Source organism: Canis lupus, chromosome 23 (assembly GCF_003254725.2).
Source record: "Canis lupus dingo isolate Sandy chromosome 23, ASM325472v2, whole genome shotgun sequence".
Taxonomy (NCBI): Eukaryota; Metazoa; Chordata; class Mammalia; order Carnivora; family Canidae; genus Canis; species Canis lupus.
In genome coordinates this window covers 34,731,585-34,755,280 of record NC_064265.1, presented here as the reverse complement: position 1 = coordinate 34,755,280, position 23,696 = coordinate 34,731,585, and the positions used below count along the sequence as shown (strand labels likewise).

The window sequence follows — 23,696 nt, the reverse complement described above, 5'->3', positions numbered from 1 at the left end:
TCATTGCTGTCTAGTATTCCTTTATGAATATTACACAATCCATTTGTCTGTTCTACTGGCAATTGATATTTGGACTGTTTCTTGTTCTTGGCTATTGTGAACTGCTGCTATGAACATTCTTATATATGCATCCTTGTACACTTGTGTACAAGTTTTCTAGAATCAATATCCAAGAAGTAAAATTGCTGGGCCCTGGGAAAGAAAACACATATACTACCACAGAGGTTGTATGCTGTAGAGTTAGAGGTAATATCCCACCATCAGTGTATGAGGGTTCCCCCTTTTCCACATCCTGACCAATTATTGGTAAATCAGATTTTTAATTTTTTGCCATTGTAGTGTATAGAGTTGTTATTGTGGTTGTAATGTTTATTTCTGTGATTACTAATGAAGTTAAGCATCTTTTCCTTTGTTGGCCATTTGTATTTCTTTTTTGAAGTGCTTTGTTCATTTTACAATTGGACTACGTGTCTTTTTATATTGATTTGTAAGAGTTATGTATTTTGGACATAAGCCATTTGACAGTTACATGTGTAGGAAATGTTTTTTTACTATTCTCTGTCTTCTTTCCATTTTCCTATACAGTTGACCTTGAACAGCATGGGGGTTGGGGGTGCCACCCTGCCCCCATGCAGTCACAAATCTGTATTACTTTTGACTCCTCAAAAACATAACTACTAATAGCTTCCTGTTGACCAGAAGGAAGCCTTACTGATAATGTAAGCAGTCATTTAACACATATTTAATATGTTATATATTCTCTACTTTTATGAGAAAGTAATCTAGAGAAAAAAATGTTAAAATCGTAAGAGAAAATACATTTGTAGTATTGTACTGTATTTATAAGAAAAATAATCCGCATGTAAGTGGACCCATGCAATCAAAACTCGTGTTGCTCAAAGGTCAACTCTAGTTTCTTCTTATGAACTGAAGAATTTTAGTTTAGAGATGTATGGTTTTTACCTTTATAGTTTAGTGCTCTGTGTGTCTTATGAAATTTTTACCTAGTCATTGTTGTAAAATTATTCTATGTTATCTTATAGCCGTATAGTTTTGCCTTATCACATTGAGTCTAATACACCTGGGGTCTTTTTTTTTTTTTAATGCAAGTATAGTTGGCAGAGTGTTACCAGTTTCAGGTGTATGTACGGATACAACAACGCTGTCATTATTATACATTATGTATTATTATACATGTATAATATATAATATATTATTATACATTATATACTCACCACAAGTGTAGCTGCCTTCTGTCACTATACAATGTTATTACAATACCATTAATTATATTTCCTCTGCTGTACCTTTCATCCCAGTAACATATACACTCCCTAACTAGAAGCCTATACCTTCTACTCCCCTTTGCCCATTTTGCCCATCCTCCCACACCCCTGTACTCTGGCAACCACCTGCTCTCTACTTATGGATCAGTTTCTGCTTTTTTTGTCTGTTCCTTTGTTTTGTTTTTTGAGATTCCATATATAAGTGAAATCATATGGTTTTTATGTCCCTTGGCGTGAATTGTTTGACTTAGCATAATACTCTTTAGGTCCATCCATCCGTGTTGTCTCAAATGGCACAATCTCATCCGTTTTTATGGCTGAGTAATATATATTGTATATACCATATATTCTTTACTCACTTATCAGTGGACCCTTGGGTTGCTTTTTTTTTTTTTTTGCTTTTAATGATTGTAAATAATGCTGTAGTAAACATGGGCATATATTTTTCAAATTAGTGTTTTCATTTTCTTTGGGCAAATACTCAGTAGTGGATTTATTGTATCACAGGGTATTCCTACTTTTAATTTTTTGAGGAATCTCGCTGTACCAATTTACATTCTCATCATCAGTGGACAGGGGTTCCCTTTTGTCCACATCCTTGCGAACATTTATTATTTCTTTTTCATACTAGCCATTCTGACAGGTATAAGATAATATCTCCTTATGGTTTGGATTTGAATTTCCCTGATAACTGATGACAGTGAGCATCTTTTTTTTTTTTTTTTAAGTAATCTCTCCCCAAGTAGGGCTCCAACTCATGACCCTGAGATCAAGAGTCACATGCTCTTCTGACTGAGCCAGCCAGGTGCCCCGATGTTGAGCATCTTTTCATGTGTCTGGCAGCCTTCTGCATGTCTTCTTCAGAAAAAATGTCTATTCAGGTCCTCTACCCATTTTTAATTGGATTATTTGTTGTTTGGTATTATATATTTTGGTTTTTATATATTTTGGATATTAACTCCTTATCAGATATGTCATTTGCAAATATGTTCTCCCATTCGGTAGGTTGCCTCTTTTTTTTTTTTGTCCATAGTTTCTTTTGCTATACAAAAACTTTTTATTTATTATTTTAATTTTATTTTTTTTAAAGATTTTATTTATTTTGAGAGAGAGAAGGGCAAGGGAAGCATGAACAGGGAGAGAAGAGGGCAGACAGAGAGAGAATCCCACTGAGTACAGAGCCTGACACAGGGCTCGATCTCAGGATCCTGAAATCATGACCTGAGCCAAAATCAAGAGCGAGATGAAAAGCTTTTTATTTTGATGTACTCCCAGTAGTTTAATTGCCTTTGTTTCCCATGCCTGAAGAGACAAATCTAGGATAATGTTGCTAAGTCTAGTAACAAAAAGATTACTGCCTATATTTTCTTCCAGGACTCTTATGGATTCAGGTCTCACATTAGACTTTCAATCCATTTTGAATTTGCTTTTATGTATGGTATAAGAAAGTGGTCCAGTTTCATTCATTTTGATAGCATGTTGCTATCCAGTTTTCCCAGCACCATTTGACATTCTAGGCTTTAGTAGTGGGTTTATTGTGATTATAAGTATATTTAGAGGTCTTTTGACCATCTTTTGGTTTTTCTAATTATCATTTTTTTCTGGGCTTTTTTCCTTTATTTTGTGGGGGTTGATTTTTCTCTACCTTTTCTTCTCCACTACTGATTTAGAAGTTCAGCTCTATTGATTTTTCTATTGTTACCCCATTTTACTGATTATCTTAAAGTTGTAAATACATACTTTGTCAGTCAGGGTCCAGTCAGCAGGCAAACCATGTTACATAGGTAGCTAACAGAAGAACTGCTAACAAGAATGGTAGTTAACAATTCTTAAAACAAGAATTGCTAACTAGTGAATGGTAGTTAACTACTAAAAGATAAAAGAGGACTCTAAGAGGTACAGAATAGCAACTGCAGAAAGCAGATACTACACTCAGGGATAAAGGAGAGTAAAGAAAAGAATTGTGAAATTTAGAAAAATGCCTTTAAACTAGGCTGAGATTGGAAACTGAGGAGAGGTTTGGCGGCCGTAGGAGGAAGCCTACTTGTGTTAAAAAAAAAAAAAAAAAAAGAATGAAACAAAACAACCCAACTTGCTGCCAGATGCTGAACCCTAAAGGCCATAATTATGGTGGTAGAGCCCAATGACATGAGCCACGGATAAACTGTGAGGGTGCTTAGGTGACAAAGAATATCTAGCTGCCATGGAAAACAGCACACCAATAGAAACAAAGAAAAAGCCCCTTTTTCTTGCTTCTCTGGCCTTGCAGTGTTTCTCCAATGCCCTATATTGGCAAAGCCTAACATCAAGCCCCCTGACAAAGAGACAAGTCTGGTGTCCCCTGAATCATCAAAGCACAGCAAAGATGGATTAATTTGGAGCTGAGAGGTGATAAGCTAGTAACCAACACAAATTTATCATTTATTTTTAAAATCTAAAGCTAATTTTAGTTTCCTAGGTAAGATAGTGACCTAAACACTTCAACTTTCCTCTGAACCAGCCTCATGGCCTTTTTAAAATGTTAATTAATACCAGTATTTTAGTGCCACTGTGTTTTTGAATTCAGTTTTTTTTTAAAGATTGATTTATTTATTTATTCATGATAGACATAGAGAGAGAGAGGCAGAGACACAGGCAGAGGGAGAAGCAGGCTCCATGCAGGAAGCCTGACGTGGGACTTGATCCCGGGACTCCAGGATTGCGCCCTGGGCCAAAGGCAGGTGCCAAACCGCTGAGCCACCCAGGGATCCCCCTTGAATCCAGTTTATGCACAAATTTTTGGTTGCTTGCTTGTTTATATTTTTTAAGCAGTCAAGACTTAGGTTATCATTTTGTGGGTTTCTTTGTTCCCCATTCTTTCCCATGTGGATGTTCCACTTTCTTGCTGAAATACATCTCATGCCATTTTTCTGTTTGATGTCCTTGTGTGTTTCATAATTTGAAAATTCCAATTGTATTTTATAATTTTTTGCCAGTGAACTTCTTTTAGTGGGAATTATCTGCTGCAGTGGACCCACATGTGGCCTGGATGGGCATGGCAACACTAAGGGCCAGTTTTGTGGTTACTTGGGCTTCACATGATTATAGGTTCTAACCCTATTTTCACATTCATTTCAAAGTTTGGAGGTCTCTATACTAAATCAATTGTATGTAACCTTAGACCCCATATTCCTGTAGGACAGATTAGCTGACTGCTTCCACTGATCGTTGACAACCAGTTCCTTGTCCTCATTGGCACCCACAGTGGTTTTTGGTACAAAACTTTTCAGGCTTTTTGTCCCTTACACAAGCCTTGCCCTCTGTCTAGTATATGCTCAAATTATGTTTCCTATCAACACTTAAACTCCCCTTCAACCCCTATACACTGCTTTAGACTTCCTCTTTAGACCATCACCAGGAGATTTACCTGTGTTACTTCTTAATCAGCCATGTTTAAAGTATTGTGTTTGGTATTTAATGTTTGTTTACTCTCCATCCAGTTGAACTAAGTTACTATGCCAAGTACGTGGTAGATGTGTAACAAAATTTGTTTCTGCTAAGATTTCTATTTTGAGTGACAAGTTCTCATAACAAAATTAGGGCAACTCATGCCTGTCCTGCTACTCACAATGGCACTGGAATGTTCACTAAATACATGTACCCTGAAAATGGTAAAGCATCAGAGATGTATAAGGGAATGCATCATGTACCACAACCCGAATATTAGCAATCCTAAAACTACTTCTGGTTAAGATGGCAAACAAGCAAAAACCTATCCTTCCTCTTCCAAACACGTAGAAAACCTACTTAAACCCCCTTCCCTTGGTTGGTTACTTCCCAGGAATATTGGTAGCCACTCCAGAAACAGACCCCCTTCACCCCTTATGTCTGAGAATAGGACACTTTTGACATATATATTTGGGCTAATCCCAAATTATATGGTATGTAATTCCCTACCAAAAAAAAATCACCCCCGAGGTTCCAATAATTTATTAGGCATAAATACCCCATTTCTTTCTGGATTTGAACAATTAAATCCAACCAAGAGAGAGTAGTACTTGCTTTTATATATGTTTACCTCTTCCTAATACTATCCAGTCATATATTTAACTTTCACACAAAAATGTATGTATATATTTTCAAATGGCTGTTCTGACTTAAATTACAAAATATACATATGTACACATCTTAATATAAAGGTGGAAGAGTGCTCATCAACTTCTGGGCTGTCCATCTGGAGTCAGCTCATACCTGTAAGACAGTTGGTTTTGGACTTGTGTTAGTATTGAGAGTATGTTGTGGTGGCAGCATCAGGACAAGCAGCCTTGTCTAACCAGCCTTGTCTCCCAGTCCCCAGGCCTCTGTGGTACTGGGAGAGCCCATCTCTCTAAGTCAACCAGCCAGGATTAAGGCTAGAGCTTAGGTCTGTTAGAAGCCTTAGGTACAGGTGATAATGTGTCTCCCTCCTTGATAAGCAATGAAGCTGACGTGTACTGAAAAAGGAAAAGTTTTAGAGAAAGATTATGTGCAACTGTCTGAGACAATGTCTTGAGTACCAGATTAATGGAATAAAATGAAAGGGCTCACTTACCATCGTGAGAAGCCCTTAATTAGATCCTCTTTTGATAAGTCAATCAGTACCTAAATAAACACAAAAAATCAGTTTCTTTCCAAAAAATGGAAACATACTGGGACAAACGGAATGAATCATAAAAAGGGCCCCCTTAGGTTTCAGTTTTGATCAGGGGCTCTTATTCTTTTAGCTCTCAACACAGAAGCTCTCCAGAAGGACAGTATAGACATTGACCTCAGTGTACTTGGGGAAAGGTGAACTGCTCTTTGGAGTTAAACCTCAGAATTTAAAAATGTTACTGAAAGAGAAAATAGACTTGCCTTTACTTGTGAACAGATTAGTAATTTTAAGCAAGACACCACAGTTACCTCAACTATAGAAATGGGAATAATGCCACTTACATCATAGAAGTGGGCTCTTAAAATGATTATAAGAAGGTGTTTATTAAAATACAACTGCAGGGGATCCCTGGGTGGCGCAGCGGTTTGGCGCCTGCCTTTGGCCCAGGGGGCGATCCTGGAGACCCAGGATCGAATCCCACATCGGGCTCCCGGTGCATGGAGCCTGCTTCTCCCTCTCCTATGTCTCTGCCTCTCTCTCTGTGACTATCATAAATAAATAAAAATTTAAAAAAATACAACTGCAAAGTATTGTACAAATATTCTTTTTTGTCTCTCCTTGGCATCTTCCTGAAGATTATATTTTCTCTACTTTCACTTTAAGTAAAATCCCATCGCCACAAAAATCTTGGCATAATAAGACCCAAGCTTCACACAGTGTTGTATTTATCAAAACAATACTTAATAGATGTTCAGATACTTGTGCAATGATGAATTTGGATAGATTTTCCAGTTTGTTAAAACAGTGTTCATCACATTAATTTACACATCTATTTTACTTTCAACAATATTAAAAAGATACACACACAAAACCTCCCAATGAGGATCTACCGTCCTTGAAGCCAGTTCTGGTAACAGCCAGATGATCCCATCAGAATTTCTGCAAGGTGTTCCACCAATGAACTCACCAAGAGTCCCTCTTGTACTTACTTTTCCTAGTTCCTTCCTTCTATGTGAGCCAAGTGGCCTACTGTTTTTCACTGCAACATCTAGTGACCTCTTCTTTACTTCTTCCATGGGAACAAAAAATTCAAATCTTTAAATGCAAAAAGTCAGAAAGTAAGTTTTTCGAGATTTACATATTTTAATCATTTTTGTTGAAAATCTGAAGTGTTTGATCCATTCTTCTACTTTTAAAACAGATATAGACTATTGAGGGGACCATCTAGAACAATGTTGGCTCATAGCAGATATTCAATGCATTGTTATTACAGGTAACCACTGTCCTATGCTAATCACAAGCCCTGGAAATATCAAGAGGCTGTTTGTCTCTCTGTGAAGTGCCTTGAACTACTATGCTTTGGGGTTTCTTTCTCTGAGCCTACCCTGTCTCCCTCTCTTTCAACTACCCCTTCTCACTCTCAACAGTGCTTGCTTATAAAACCGCCTTAATCCCTGTCTCTTTTGTTGTTTCTGACCAGCTAAGGACAAGGATGCTGAATATTAAGGTATATTGGAACTTCATAGAAAATAGTGGCCCTTCCCTCTTCTGCCTGTGGAGTAAGGCAGAGGAATCTTAGTCTATAGCTTTGTTGTGTACTCACAAGAGGCCACTGGAATCCTTACTTCTAGTTTTGTTTTTGTTTTGTTTTTTTTGGACGTAAGGGAACATTAGTTTCAGGTGTATAGCAAAGATTGGATTTTTGTATATATTGCAAAATGATCACCATAAGTCAACATCTATCACTATACATAGTTACAAACTTTTTTTCTTGTGATGAGAACTTTCAAGATCCACTCTCCTAGCTACTTCCAAATATGTAATATAGTATTAAATATGGTCACCATGCTGTGCATTATATCCCCATGACTTCATTTTATAAGTGGAAATTTGTTCCATTTGACTCCCTTTATCTACCTCCACCCCTCCCAGCCACCAATCTCTTCTTTTTATCCACAAGCTTGGCATCTTTTGGGTTTTTGGTGTTTTTTTTTTGTTTGTTTGTTTTTGTTTTTTTTGCTTTTATGGGTTTTTTTGTTTCTTTTTAGATTCCACATATAAATAAGATTATACAGTAAGAATATTTTTCTGACTTATTTCACTTAGCATAATACCCTAAAGGTCCATCCATGTTTTTGCAAATGGCAAGATTTCATTAATTTTTATGGCTGAACAATATTCCATCGTATGTATGCCACATTTTCTTCATTCATCCATCAGTGGACGCTTAGGTTGCTTTCATTTCTTGGCTATTGTAAATAAAGTTGTAGTGAGCATGGGAGTATGTATGTGTTTCTGAATTAGTGTTTTCACTTTCCTTGGATAAATACCCAGAGATGGAGTTGCTGGATGATATGATAATTCTATTTTTAATTTTTTGATGAAACTCCATACTGTTTTCCATAATGCCTGCAACAATTTACATTCCCACCAACAGTGCACAAGTGTTCCCTTTCTCCGTATCTTCACCAACACTTGGTAATAGTCATTCTAACAGTTATGAGGTGATATCTCATTGTGGTTTTGATTTGCATTTCTCTGTTGATTAGTGATATTGAGCACCTTTTCATGTGTCTATTGGCCATCTGTATGTCTTTGGGAAAATGTCTGTTTAGGTTCTCTATCTTTAGACGTTTTTTGAATTGTTTAAATTCTTTGGATATTTTGAATATTAACCACTTATCAGAAATTTCCTCCCACTCTGTAGGTAGCCTCTTAATTTTGTTGGGCAGTTTCCTTTGCAGAAACTTTTTAGCTTGAGGGAGTTTGCACTTATTTTTGTTTTTGTTGCCTTTGCTTTTGGTGTCAAATTCAAAAAATTATCACTAAGTTCAATGTCGAGCTTATTGCCTATATTTTTTTCTAGGAGTTTTATGGTTTCAGACATTCAAGCCTCTAATCCATATTGAGTTTATTATTGTGTATAATGTAAGATCGTGGTCCAGTTTTATTCATTTAAATGTGGCTGTCCAGTTTTTCCAGCACCGTGTATTGAAGAAACAGTCCTTTCCCCATTGTATAAGTTGTCATACTGACTATTGTCATAAATTAATTGACCATAATATACGTGTGGGTTTATTTATGAACTATCTTGTTCCATTGATCTTTGTGTCTGTTTTTATGCCAAAACCATACTGCTTTGATTACTATAGATTTGTAAGAGTTTGAAATCAATTAGTATAATGCCTACAGTTTTGTTCTCAAGATTGCTTTGGGTTTTTTGTTGTTCTATACAAATTTTAGGATTTATTCTCTTTCTGTGAAAATCCCATTGGAATTTTGAAAAGATTGCATTAAATCTGTATATTGCTTTGGGAGTATGGACATTTAAACAACATTAATTCTTCCATTCCATGAACAGGAACTATCTTTCCATTTATTTGTGTTTTTAATTTTTCTCATTAATGTCTTATAGCTTTCAACATACAGATCTTTCACCTTCATGGTTAAACTTATTCCTAGGTATTATATTCTTTGATGCTACCATAAATGGGATTGTTTTCTAATTTCTCTAATAATTCATTGTTAGTGTTCAGAAATGCAACAGGTGTTTGTATATTGATTTCGAATCTTGAAGCTTTACTGAACTTGCTGATTAGTTCTAAGAGTTTATGGGTGGAGTCTTTAGGGTTTTCTATGTCATGTCATCTACAAACAATGACACTTTACTTCTTCCTTTTCAATTTGGATGCCTTTTGTTTTTTCTTGCTTAATTGCTCTAATTAGGACTTCCAGTACACGAAAAGTGGTAAGAGTAGGCATCCTTGTCTGAGTATGATGTTAGCTGTGGGCTTCACTTATGGCCTTTATTATGCTGAGGTACAGTCCCTCTATACTCATTTTGTTGATAGTTTTATCATAAATGGATGTTGAATTTTATCACATGTGTTATCTGCATCCATTGAGATGAACATGATTTTTGTTAATTTGATGTTTCACATTGATATGCAGATGGTGTTTAATCCTTGCATCCTGAGATCCCCACTTAATAATGATGTATGATCCTTTTAATATATTATTGAATTCAGGTTTCTAATCTTTTGTTGAGGATTTTTGCATCTATGTTCATACATGGTCTGTAATTTTTTCTTGTCTCCTTATTTGGTTTTGGTAATGCTGACCTTGTATAATGAGTTTGGAAGTGTTCCCTCTCCTGTTTTTTCAAAGAGTTTGAAAGGGATTGGTATTCTCTGAGTGTTTGATATAATTCACCAGTGAAGCCATCTGGTCCTGGACTTTTGTTTGTTGGGAGATTTTTGATTACTGATTCAGTCCTGTTCAGATTTTCTATTCATTATTCAGTCTTGGTTGTATGTTTCCAGGACTTTACCCATTTCTTCTAGCTTGTCAAATTTGTTAGTGTATAACTGTTCATTATACTCTCACGATCCTTTGTACTTCTGTGGTATTAGTTATAATATCTCCTCTTTCCTTTCTGATTTTGTTTTTTCTTGATGCGTCTAGCCTAAGGCTTGTTAATTTTATCTTTTCAAAGAACCTACTCTTAGTTTCATTGATCTTATCTATTGTCTTAGTCTCTATTTCTATAATTTATTTCTGCTCTGTTCTTTATTTCCTTTCTTCTGTTAACTTTGGGCTTTCTTCATTCTTTTTATAGTTCCTTGAGGTGTAAACTGAGGTTGAGATTTTTATTGTTTACTGACATAAGTATTTATTGCTGTGAACTTCCCTCTTAGAACTGCTTTTGCTGCATTCCACAAATTTGGCAAGTTGTACTTCCCATTTGTCTGAAGATATTTTTTTTTTAATTTTTATTTATTTATGATAGTCACAGAGAGAGAGAGAGAGAGAGAGAGAGAGAGAGGCGGAGACATAGGCAGAGGGAGAAGCAGGCTCCATGCACCAGGAGCCCGATATGGGATTCGATCCCGGGTCTCCAGGATCGCGCCCTGGGCCAAAGGCAGGCGCTAAACCGCTGCGCCACCCAGGGATCCCTGTCTGAAGATATTTTTGATTTCTTCTTTGACCTGCTGGTTGTTCAGTAGCATGGTGTTTAATCTTTACATACTTGTAAATTTTCTATTTTACTTCTTGTACTTGATTCCTAGTTTCATACCATTATGGTCAGAGAAGATACTTGATATAATTTCAGTTTTCTTAAGTTTATTAACACTTGTTTTGTGATCTACATATGATCTATCTAGGAGAATGTCCCATGTGCACTTGAAAAGAACATATTCTATATATCCTGCTTTTGGATGAAATGTTCTGTATCTATCTGTTAAATCCATGTGGTCTAACATGTCATTTAAAGTTGATACTTCCTTATTTATTGTCTGGATGATCTATCATTGATCTAAGTGGGGTATTAAAGTCCCCTCCTAGAATTGTATTGCTGTTGTTGCTGTATTGCTATTTTTTTCCTTTAGGTCTGTTAATATCTGATTTCTATATTTAGCTGCTCCTATGTTGGATGCAGAAATATTTGTAAATGGTATATCCTCTTATTAAATTGACTTCTTTATCATTATATAATTCCCATCTTTGTCTCTTATTACAGTCTTTGTTTTCAAGTCTATTTTGTCTGATAGAAGTATAGCTACCCCAGTTTTCTTTTAGTTTCCATCTGCTTAGAATATATTTTTCCATCCCTTTATTATCAGTTTGTGTATGAAATGAGTTACACTTTGCCTAATGAGTCTCTTATAGACCACACATAAATGGATCTTGTTTTTGTTTATGTTTTTTATCCTTTCAGCCACTCTGTGTCTTTTGAATGGAGAATTTAGTCAATTTATATTTAAAGTAACTTTGATAGTTTATATTAATAGTACTTAATGCCATTTTGTTGTTTTCTGGCTATTTTGTGGTCCCTCTCTATTCCTTTCTTCTTTTGCTTTCTTCCATTGTCGTGTTATGACTTTGCTTAGTGGTGTGCTTAGATTACTTTCTTTTTACATTTTGTGTACCTACCTACTATAGGTTACACTGAGGCTTATATTGAACAGTCTACTTTAAGTTGATAATATCTTAAGTTTGAAAGCATTCTAAGGCTCTATATTTTACTCCTGCCCCACCACATTTTATATCTTTTTTTATATACCTTAATTAGTTACTGTGGTGATAGTTATCTTTAGTAGTTTTTTTTAACCTTCTAACTAGCTTTATATGTAATTAATCTACTACCTTTACTATATATTTACCAGTGAGACTTATGCCTTTACATGTATTCTTGCTACTAATTAGCAATCTTTCTTTTCAGCTTACAAAGTCCCTTTCATAATTCTTTTAAGGCCAGTCCAGTGGTAATAACTTCTCTCTCTCCAATTCTTTTTTTTTTTTTCTCTCTCCAATTCTTAATGACAACTTTGCCAGGTAAAGTATTCTCGTTTAGAAGTTTTTTCTTTCAGTACTTTGACTATATCATGCCAGTCCCTTCTGGCCTGCCAAGTTTCTGCTGAAAACTCTGCTATCTAAAGGGTTCCCTTATATGTAACAAGTTTTTCTCTTGCTGTTTTTAAGATTCTCCCTTCAACTTTTGACATTTTAATTACAACATGTCTTAGTATGACTCACAAGAGGTTTCTGTCTCCTTATTTCTAGGTTTATTGTTAGGGTGGAAGTTGCCAAGTCTGCCCTCCAGATAACCCAACCATATATTACTGTTAAAATTTGAGAGAGAATTGCTAACAGATCAGGTTTGTCACAAAAGCCAAGTGTCAAACCTCTACCTCCTGTGTTCCCACATAGCAATTTGGAAATCCTTTTATCTTTGAGCGTAAAGTCTTTCATTTTAGGATGGTGCCTGGCATAAAGTGTTCGATAAATAGTAAATAGATTCTCTCTCTTCCATACCCTTTCTCGAAGGAACTCTTGAAGCTCTTGAAGGAACATATTAGTTCTTAGACATGGCCCAAAGAGGACTCAGTGCAACTCTTTTAAAATGCGTTATTATTGACCAAGATAAGAGGAAATAAAAATCATCAAATATATTATCTTCCCAGGCTGGTTAGAAATGTCTTTTGGTAGGATTCTGAAGCAGAAGAAGGCAATGATGAGATTTTGATTTCTTGACTTCAAGTTGACTTCAAGGTACAGAATATTTCACCTAAGACTTGCCATACCAGGCCCATCAAGAACAGGAAATGTGATTAGAATCTACCAGTCTTGTACCCAAAGATATGAGTGGGCAAGTCAAGGGAGGATATCTATTTCACTTGCCACCTATGCTTTGTTGCAGAAGGGAAGACAGGCTAAAGAGCTTGGAGCTTTAGAGAAAATTTTAGGTCTCTGGATTTAAGGTATGTTTGTTTTTAACTGCTACTTTAAAACATTCAAAGAAAACATATTTGACCAGATTTAAGTCCTTTTACTATAAAAAAGATTTCATTTAAAGGGGAAAAGTACAGATCAGGAACATTTTAGCCTCTATGGGCAAGAAAAGTTGATAGCTGTTTTGCTAAACTGCCTTGGCAGTCCTTTTTTCCCACTAACCTATAAAAATTTCATGAAGACATAGACTATGTTATCCTGAGGCCCACAGACCTAGCCCTTCCCAGCATCTAGCAGGCTTTCCAGGCACACAACAGGCACTCGGCAAATAGTTGACTCCATAAGAAGACACTCTAGGCAGGGCAGTTTGTTCACTTACGTCTCATCAAACAGGGGTTCCAGGGTCTTCCGTTTTACTGAGGTCTTCTTACGACTTGCCCACCTCCTTTCTGGTAACAAGTAGATGCGGACATAGGGATCAGCTCCACTGCTGGTACAGGGTGTCAGGTTTCTGATGTGGTTTCAAAGACATTAAAGAAGAAAGTTTAGAAACACTGAAAGGACTCTTGGAAAAGGCTGTACTAGCCATTAAGCTTTAGATGGCTTTGAGGAAAAAATGCCTTGTAGTCTAAATGACCAAAAAGCAAAAGTCTGCAGAAAAACAGAACAAAACATCAATGCAGAATTTTGAAAACATGTGTTTTTTAAAGTCTGGAGTAGAGCAAGTACTTCCCATCTAAAGGAAGTTGGAGATTCCTACTTAAGAAAAGGTACTGGCTCCAAGTCACCCCAGTTTTTGCAGTGGCTATTTAAACAAAGCCCTTGGCTCTGGAGTCCTCGGCATCATTGAGGACCTTGTCATTCATACCATGCAGCCTTCAAACCTCAGTTCTTCCTAGTGTATTATTTGTCTCAGGGACACCCATCCCTACCATTACTTCAGGCAACTCCACTCTTTTGTTCACCTGATGCTCCCAGTGGAGCATTTCCCTGGCCCAGCACCCCATTACCTGCAGCCATTGATGAGCACACTGAGGCAGCGCCGCAGACACACATAACGCACTGTGAGCTGAATCTCACCCAGCCTCCACTGCCTGAGATCCCCGCCTCTGTAAAGAAAGAACTTGTCACTTCCCTGCCATTATAGCTGTTGGCTTCTCCCCCAGACCCTAAGACAGAAGCATGTCCTGCTTTAGGAACATAGAGCCATGTAGGTTAATAATTCTCAGTAAGGTCCTTTCTGTCAGAAGTCAGTCCCATCCATTCACATGCTAATTATCCTACTTCACGGTAGGAAGAACATGAACCCTGGAGTGGGATCTCTTTATACCATGACTTCCTGTGGGACCTTGGCTGAGTTACTTGACCTTTATGATATCATAGGGTAATTGTGAAGATGGAGTTAAATAACATGTTAAGCTCACAGTTAACAATAAACGGCAGTCATTGATGACCTATTTCTACATTCTAAGCTTTCCATATCATCCCAGTACACTTGAGAATTCAGGAAATGTCTCTGTGGGAAGGAACCTTAATATCCAAAGCCCAGCACCTGTTTTACAACTGGAATGCATTTGCTTTCTCTCCCCCTTGCTCTTTGTTTCTAGCATATACCACGCTGCCTCTCATGAAGCCACTTTGTGAAAGAGCAGAACTTGTACAGGAAAGTGAGTTCATATCTACATTTCCATCCAGGAATGGATTTTTTCACACAGGTCACTTTAACCCGATTAAGCAGAGGTGCGTACTCAATGTTGAAGCTGATCTCTGTCAGATCAAAGCAGGAGGAGGCCAGGGAGTTGAGCGAGGACATGCTGGGAGCTAGCCTCTTGGGCGGCCATGCGAGTGGGGAGGCAGGGCATTTCATGGGTCTGGGTGACTTGATGGGCCCTGGAGAGTGGGGGCCTGGGACAGTCAGGAAGATGGTGGCCGAACTCTTCTTCTTCCCCATGGGCTCACAGAACCCTCTGGCACTGTCCTTGCCTTTGGGCTCTGGGCCTGTGTCTTGGGGTGTGGGCTCGGTGGCAACAATAGTGGCACTGGTGGTTGTCGTGGTGCTCTTGGAGGCTTCTTTGGTATCAGAAGCAGGATCTGGGGGGCATGGCAAATTTGCAGGGCACTCTCCCTGGGTTGGGGCTTTGGGGTTCTGGTTGGTGTCCACCTTCTTAATGAACAGAGGACCTTTCTTTAGGGCTTCAGGTCCTGTGTATGGGCTCCCCATCTCTCGTTCTTCCACGCGCAGGAACTGCAAGCAGATGACAGGGTTATGGGCTGGGGCCCCCCACATCCACTTTCTCCTCCTCTGCTCTCATCTTAACCTCTGGGAAATGGTTCCTTCCTGACTGCCCATCTCAATGGATTTCTCCCCCCAGACCATATCTTCATTAACCTCTGTCCACCCTTGGGTCCTTATAACCAATTATTCTCTTTTTCCCTCACTACTGTCTCACTAGTGAGTCTTCATGAGGATTCAGTCCTGCCTCCACTCACATTGGCTAGCGGAGACCTGACTTTTTTTTTTTTTTAAGATTTTATTTTTATTTATTCACGAGAGACAGAGAGAGAGGCAGAGACATAGGAAGAGGGAGAAGTGGGCTCCTTGTCCATGCAAGAAGCCCGATGTGGGACTCGAACCTGGGAATCCAGGATCACGCCCTGAGCCAAAGCTCAACCACTGAGCCACCCAGGCGTCCCAGACCTGACTCATTCTTACAGCATGTACGGTCCTTCCATGCAGCTAACTCCCAGATCTACACCTCCACTCCTGCACTCCTCTTACCCTTCACATATATCACACACTGCCTTCCAGGTAGGGTCCTTTCCAGCTGTTACCCTATTCACCATTGCTTTCCCTAAAATGTGTTTCCTGTCCACACACACCCCTGTGATCCTACCCCCAAAGTTTCAAACCTTGGCCATAATGTTTCTCCTCCCTCAGTCATTAAGGCCATTTCTAGGGACTTCCATTTCTAGCACGGTGGTGGTCAATATTCTAAAAAGCCTCATTAGGAATGCCTAATAAAATGAAACACCTTGTAAATACATAGCCAAATTTACAAAAAACTAAAACTCCTAGGATTACTGAAAAATAAAGGCTAAGCTTTCTTCGGGTCATTTATCAACCTTGAAAAATTCAAGCAGTAAGGAGAAGAGGCCTCAGGTCAACAATGTAAGGCTGGGAGTAGGAACCATGAAGGTAGGTAGGGTCTCTTTAGGGAAAATAGTAATCTAGGATAAACATTCCAAACCCACCCCTCCCTCCCCTTCCAGGAAAGACTGCTAAGAAATAGGGCTGTTTCCACCTGTACTCTCCTGGGGGACCTGAAGACTTTTCTGGGAATATGGCTCCTTACAGGACTATCTTATATGAATTTTGGTTCATATTTATACTTGTGGAATCTTGAAACCTAAAATTTAAAAATTAACATAAGAATGGACCCTAGTTTGTAATGCCCCCAAGTGCTTGGTTATGGCAAAACAGAACCTCCCTGGAAGCAAGCAAACTCAACATATGTTTGCAACTCAAGTTACCAAACATAGAAATGAGTCACCCTGAAAAAGCATCAACAGATACAACAAACATCAAAATCTAACTCTCGAGATCTTCAGATAATAGAATTCACACAACACATAGGTATTTTCAGATGATTAAAGATAGACTAGAAACATGATAGTAAAATACAGTGAAAAAACTGGATTTGGAAAAGATAAAATTGGAAATAAAAATAGCTTTTGAAAAAAAATAGCTTTTGAAATAAAAACCATGAATAGGTAAAGAATTAGTCTAGAAGACAGATCTGAGGAAATCAGAAATGTAGCACCAAGAGATAAAGAAATAGAAAATATGAAAGTGAGGTCAGGTGGAGACAGGAGATGGTGAGAAGGTCCAGTGTAGGAGTTCTAGAAGGAAGGATTAAAAGAATGGGAGAGGCAGTATCTGAAGCGATAATGGCTGACAATATTCCAAAGTTGATGAAAAATATGAACCTATTTCCTAACTGCTTCTCAGCACAGAGCAGGTACTTAGCGCTGGGAGAGCCCACTTTGTTCCATGGCCAGAGCTCCACCCCTCACCCACCCTGGGGAACCAAAGGAGGCATTTACCCGAAGCACCAGCCTCATGGAGATGAGGCTGTCTAGGCCTGAGTGGTCCAGCTGGAAGCGCTGCTCGAGGGTGAGGTCTGTGTAGGGGAGGATCTGGCACAGGGGGAACTCCAGCACTCCCAGAGCACACTCTTGGGTATCATCAAGCACCTGGGCAGTGGGCCAGTCACAAAACAGGAGAATTAAGCCCCACACCCACCACCACCTTTCTAGGCCCCATTCAAGTCTAAGTTCACTTCAATAAGCATGTACTGTGCTTCTGTTGGCCTCTGGTCCTGCTCTGAACGCCTGGGACTAGGACCAGGCCCGGCCCCTGTTTGCAGTCAGGGTAGAGGCAGTGTGTCAAGTGCCCTGGGCCATAGAGGCTTAGGGACTGATACACTGAGGGCCCCAAAAGATCCCAGTTCTGCCGTTTGTTGTTAAAGATATCATGACAGAGTCATTGATGGAGCCTCTATTTGCTCATGTATAAAATAAAGGAAGTATCTCTTTTCCACAGATCTTTTGTGAAGATTAAATTATTTTTTAAAGAGGCACATCATCATTAAGGCCCTGGGAGGATTCCAACACAGGCCACTCTGGGTGCTATATAAGTGGAAAGACTCCTGCAGGAAGGGTTTGTCCTTCCACAGCCTCTTGCTCATTGCCTCATGAAGATGTGGGGCCTCTGCATCCTCTCCCACACACAAGGGGCTGACTTGACTGCTCAGAGAACCTGGTGCATTTCAAGCTCCCCGCCCCTCCTGGGTGAGATACTTCTTAGCTTTGCCCCAAGAACCCAACTCCAGACAAACCTTCAGATGCAGCTCCTCAGCTGCCACATTGTACACAAAGAAGGAGAACATCTGGCTCCACACTGGGTCCTTGCTGTGGGGACAGGTCTGGGGATAGAAGAGAGATCGCTGAAGGGTCAGCAGGATACCGGCACCCTCTCCTTTCATCTGGCCACCCACCAGCACTGGGAGCCTGCTCACCCCCTGCTCAGTCCTTCATCAGTGTGTGTCAGACCCGCACACACTACGACTTATGGGAGGCATTAGGGCAGGGCAGCCAGATTCCAAGGCAAGGAGCGCTCCCTCAGGATGTTTTGCAGGGGCTGAAAAGTACACCAGCAGCACTAGAGCTCACTTCCAGGGGAGGGGGCCAACCAGAGTTCTGGTTTCTAGAACTGTAGAGCTATTTCGTGAGGTTGCTCTGAAGACGAAGTACCTAGATTGTAACCTGGCACCTAGTAAGCATTCAGTTCTGATTCCCTTCCCTTTTCTTCTCTCCTTGAAAAGGGGCGGGGCCCCCATTTCCTGTCCCATGGCTACACACAAGCTGTCTTACCTTGCTCATCTGTGTCTTCTTGCCTACAGATAGCTTGACATAGGAAGAAGGGTCTCTGCTGACTTTATTCTATGAGGGGCAAATCCACAGCAATGAAAGTGGCACCATCCGCTTGAGACACCACCCCTCACCCCACCTGACCTCCCAACTCCCAGGAGCATCAGTGGGACCTGGAGCCAGCTAATTGCTTCCCTTTGAAAGAAGGCTGATGTGGTGCTCCCAAAGCCCTTGGACTGCCCAAACTGTGCAAGCACCAGGGTAGGGCTAACCTCAGGAGAGGTTCCAAGTTAATGACAGGAAGCAGGGAGCTGGGCCTGGTTGGGCACAGGCTCTTGTTCCCTGGAGCTATGGAAACAGTCAAATTCTGGCTCTTCCTTTAGCATGTGACCCAGTACTTAACCTCCTGGGTGCTACTTGTAAAATGGCAACAAATGCAGACATGCTCAGCCTGGGACTCAGGCACAGTGAATGTGGGGGGATGAGTTGTAAAGCCCAGTAGTTGGCACACAGCAGACTTGTAGGCTGTGTGTGCACAGATGGTCACCCAGGAGATGGGGCTGTGGTTACTCTGGGGAAAAGGAGCCAGGACTTGTTTTCCCTTACCTTGGTAAACCTGGAGAGTTTTTTGGCTCGATATTCACCATTCAGGTAGTCAAAAGGATTTCTCTATAGCACAATAAGAATAGGATAAATGAATGACATATGGACATTTGCAAATGACAGGCACAAGGCAGGGTATAACACTGGTCATGTCACACTCACCGGCAGGTTGCAGGCACTCTCCAAGAAGACTATGAGGATGGCAGTTGAAAGGCCACCTTGGTCCTACAAGCAGACAGAGACCCTCACTAGGTGCTGCAGCATCAGAAGACACAGACTGGTTTTGGAGAAGCCTATTTATGGCAGAAGGAAGCCAGCCAGCCCTTGCACTCCAGACAAACCCTAAGATTCCCCACCATCCAGCTTTTTGTTGAGACCGTGCCTACAACTGCAGCATGACAGATTTAAGTCAGACCCAGAAGTGGACTTCCCCACGAACTGGGCTGACCACCACTAACTTAATTTTTTAAGGATCCCATCTTCCCTGAGATGCTCAGAGTCTATCTGCTGAGAGATCAGGAGCTGCCCTGTGTGAAAATGAGGCTGAGGGACAGGTTCTGCAGAAGGTGGGGCTGGCTGGAGGATTCTGTGAGTGAGGTCAGGGGGCTTCATCTTCCCCCCCTTCCACACAGCTCACACATGGACCAGCCCTGCCACAAGTTCCACCCCCTGCCACCACCATACCCACACATCTTTCCTTTAGGGAGTGCTGACACCCCACGCTCACCTCAATCAGAGCTTCTGGGTTGGCGATGAGCGAAAGCCACTCCAGCCGCAGGTGCAGCCGCCCACTGGTTGTGTCGTTCAGGACAAACCACTGCAGGAGGAGGATGAGGAGGGAGAGGAAAGCTCAGGGAAAGGGCCAGTGAGCTGCTACTGAACCTCTTCAAGCAGTTTGGGTGGAGGGGTGTAGGACCTGGTGGGTCCTTAATAGGGGCTTTAGGGAAAAGGTGACCCAGCCCAGGTGGAGTGGGCTCTGGGCTTGAGGGAAGGAGCAGTGGTCATAGAAGTACTTCTGTCCTTCTGTAGACAGATGGAAATAAGGATGTCCACAGGGAGGGGTCACAGGCACCAACTGTACCTCATCCACCACTCTGTTCGTCATGACATCCCCGAGGCAGATCTGCAGGCTGGAATACACAGGGCATCAGCTCAGCTCCAAGGAGGCAAGAAGCAGCATATCTGAGTGCGACCCTCGGGACCGGGGAGCCCATGCATCTCAAGGAGCCAACAGTAAACCACTTGCAGCTCAAGTAAGACAGAAGGACTGTCTTACCCTCAGGGCTGCTGAGCCCCAGAGGTGGTGCTGATGGCTCTGGGCCCCAGAGGAGAATGAGCAGACACTGCTGGACACATTGGCTCTAGATTTCTCAGTGATCGTACTACTGGCGTTTTGAATGGAATGATTCTTCATTGTGCAAAACTGCCCACGCGTTGCAGGTACTTAGCTTCCCTGTCCTGTGCCCTCTCAATGCCAGTGGCACCACCTCCCACAGTCATTGTAACAACCCCAAATGCTCCTCTGACACTTCCCCAGATGTCCTCCAAGGGACAGGTATACATGTGTGTGCCTCCACCTACCCCGACCCAAGGCCAAACGGAAGATCCTGAGAGCTGCAGGGGACACTGTGTAGTTGTTAGGAATGTGCTCGGGCTCAGAACACACCGGAAATCAGTTACAACATGAACTGTAAGCCACAGTCTAATTTGCAACAGTACAAAAACTGCAGCTTTTTCCATTAAGATGAAAACATCTGGTGGTGAGCTGTTTCTTCAGCTGTCAGATCATACCCCCCGCTGCCCAGTTTATTTCTACTCTTAAAAGTACATGTTCATAGAAACAGGCTAAACCATACAGCAGTGTGAAGATTTGGGTAAAACTCTTCTCTGCCTCCTAATGCCAAACCCCTGAGATGAGGATTGAGACGAGCCTGCTGTGTACCTTCCAGGCCCTTCTCTGTGCTCACACGAACACATACTCGAGGGTCCTCCTCGGAGAAATGAATCAAACTACACCAGCCACTTCCAGTTGCTTTCCCACCCATACTGGAGTCCTCCAGGTCAATACACATAGATCCTACTAATCATTTTTAAAAGCTGCAGAATATTCTGTAGTTTGACAACAGCAGATTGTCATCATTCAACTAATGTCCCCTAAGGCTGGACTATTCATGTTTCCAGTGTTTCTGTTTTGCTACCACAGTTCTGCTTCTTGCAGAACATTTCAGGTATAATGCTTTGAACTTTACAGAAGATTCCTAGAAGCAGGGCTAATGGGCCAAATGATGTAAATTTGAAGTTTTAACAGCCAGCGCCAGCAAAGCCATTTTAGTCCTCCCACAGCCCTGAGTTTGGGTGCTGTCCCAGAGCAAATGGCCGGGGCTCCTTGGCACTGGGGACTCGGCCATCCATGCCAGCCTGGCCCCTATGACTGCCCCACATGGGAACTCTGGGTACATCATCAGGAGTGCAGGAAGCAGAGCCCTTGGTGCACAAACCTTGGGGTCTTCTGGATCCCCATAGCTCAGCTCAGGGCTGCCGGGCACTCAGGATACCTCTAGGAAGGCAGTTAGAGGCAGAAATGTGGAACAATGGGGCAGGTTGCCTAACACAGTCACTGTGTCACAGTAGCCAAGCCAGGGTCGCAAGTCCCTGAGTGATGGAAGCAGGGGTGCGTGTCCCAAGGCCTAGCCCAAAGCTCCTGGGCCCAGCGCAGCCCTCCTCCTCACCTGCCCAGGAAGTCGTCCCTGTCGGGATCCTCATCATACAGGTCCACCTCTAGGTCCTGCCCAGGGACTTCATACACTACAAACTGGAAGGAAAGACAGGTGACTTGATATGTAGATCAAAACGGCTGATGGAGCAGACCTCAAGCATGACCCAAAGGGAGCCAGATTCCAGCTCCACCACCTGCCATTTCAGCCCACTGGGCAGGTTCCTGCCTTCCCGTGCTTTTGGAGAACCCCATCTTGCAGGGGAGGTTGAGAGGATTTGGGCAGAACTGCCTCTGAGGTTCTTTCTTTGATTTGAAAAATTCCAACAAAGCTGACTGGTGGAGAAGGGAGGTGGGAATTAATTTATGAAGCTGTCCCTACAGCAGGGCCACAGCAGCCTCCCTCTGGAAGCCCGGGGGCTATGGGGAAAAGGCCCACGCTTCTGGCCTGGTGTTGCCACACGGGTCTGTGAGGCCCTCCCTTGTTTGGACCCAGCATGACCCAGCGTGGAGCCTGGAGGGCATCAAAAGCAGCCAGGAGATCCTCACCTCAAATACCTCATTCCAGGTGGGGTTCAGGTTCTTGTAGATGGTCTTACTCCGGAATTGCTGTAGGCCAATGCTCACCTTGGCGTAGGGGTCTGACTTGCCTCGGATCCCTAGGAAGTTGTCCTTCTGAGCCAGCTTCTCTGCCTCCAGCAAGTGGACTCTGATCACTCCCTGGAAAATGCCCGGGCCCAGGGCTCACAGCTGCTTCCTGGGCTGTGCCAGCCCTCGGGGCCCATAACATGGGGCCAAAGCCATCCATCAGACATCACCCCAGTCCTATCTCACTTTCGCCACAGTCTAGGTGGGAGACAAGCCAGATACGGCAGCCTCCTCGCCGAAGCTACGCAGCAAGTGACGTCAGGGCCCGGGGCTCTGTCCAGTGCATCACCGTGCCCTGCCCTCATTCCTGGCCTTCCCGACCTTGCCTGCTCCAACCTGCCAGGTGAATGGCTTGTTCAACTGCAGCCATTTCCTCCTGTGCCAACGACCACCATCTAAGAAGCTTTCCTCCTGTATTCCCCCTCTCTATAACCTGCATGTAGACCACGTTCTAGTCATGAGTGGTGCCCATGACATATTGAGTGACGAGAGCAAGGTGGACAAAACTAGTTCCTGCCATCCATCAAAGAAGGGGAATATGGACATAATGAGATACGCACCCAACTGTGTGTGCATCTGCTCATATTAGAAAATAACGAACAGTGGAAGGATAAACATTACTCGTAGGAGGGTGGTGGAGGTTAGGTGGAGGGGACGAGGGATAGAAGCCAGACTACTTAAAATAGAATTTGTGTTTATATAGGATTTTGGAAGCTTGCAAATATTTTACATGATGGGTAGAAGGAATTTAGGGTAAAAATTAAGCCCCCAAAATGGAAAATGGAATGAAACAAATCAATGTAAATATTCATGGCCAGTTGTCACAAACGCATAGAACTATTCCAAGTGAGTTTAACTCGTAGCAACTCTCTAGTACATCTTGGGGATAGACCCTAAGGGCAGACTGTTTTCAGTAATGGTGATGCAGGTGATGATATCGAAGGGCTTCTGAGATTGCCAAGCGCAGTGTGGGATAAAGCCCACGAGTCGCTATGGGGAGGCTGTGAGGACCCTGTGCTTCCTCCCTAGCCAGCCCAGGCCTCATCTCTGTGTGGTTGGAGCAGGCCGATGTCCCCCAGCGCTGATGGTGCAATGGGCATGTGCCCCTCTCCTGAGCCCTGACTGCCAGTCCTGAAGGGCACCTACTGTAGGGAGGCCATGTGTCTGCCTT

General features: G+C 41.9%; 2 protein-coding genes across 5 annotated transcripts in view; one reads left to right on the top strand and one right to left on the bottom strand.

Annotated features, from left to right (window-relative positions):
- The window catches only part of CEP70 (centrosomal protein 70), a 120,373-nt gene extending 96,992 nt beyond the window's left edge, over positions 1-23,381 (top strand). The window contains exons 19-21 of one of the 3 annotated variants that reach the window (XR_007405134.1): positions 13,100-13,160; positions 14,739-14,871; positions 18,594-23,381. Coding sequence is in view for 1 of the 3 variants with exons in the window: in XM_035704801.2 (XP_035560694.2) it covers positions 13,100-13,116 (17 nt within the window). In the remaining 2 variants the exon portion in view is untranslated. Of the gene's footprint in view, positions 1-13,099; positions 13,161-14,738; positions 17,734-18,593 lie in introns of those variants that run through there. The other 2 variants (XR_003137339.3, XM_035704801.2) reach the window with 2 other exon arrangements.
- The window catches only part of ESYT3 (extended synaptotagmin 3), a 51,033-nt gene continuing 29,005 nt past the window's right edge, over positions 1,669-23,696 (bottom strand). Inside the window, exons 9-23 of one of the 2 annotated variants that reach the window (XM_025448721.3) lie at positions 22,427-22,597; positions 21,894-21,976; positions 20,246-20,294; positions 19,892-19,981; positions 19,327-19,389; positions 19,168-19,230; positions 18,565-18,633; positions 18,030-18,116; positions 17,236-17,385; positions 14,880-15,376; positions 14,142-14,240; positions 13,511-13,642; positions 6,888-6,993; positions 5,857-5,906; positions 1,669-5,516 (exon numbers count right to left, since the gene is read on the bottom strand). In XM_025448721.3, the coding sequence (XP_025304506.1) occupies positions 5,480-5,516; positions 5,857-5,906; positions 6,888-6,993; positions 13,511-13,642; positions 14,142-14,240; positions 14,880-15,376; positions 17,236-17,385; positions 18,030-18,116; positions 18,565-18,633; positions 19,168-19,230; positions 19,327-19,389; positions 19,892-19,981; positions 20,246-20,294; positions 21,894-21,976; positions 22,427-22,597 (1,746 nt within the window). In that variant the 3' untranslated portion in view covers positions 1,669-5,479. The other variant, XM_035704800.2, reaches the window with a different exon arrangement.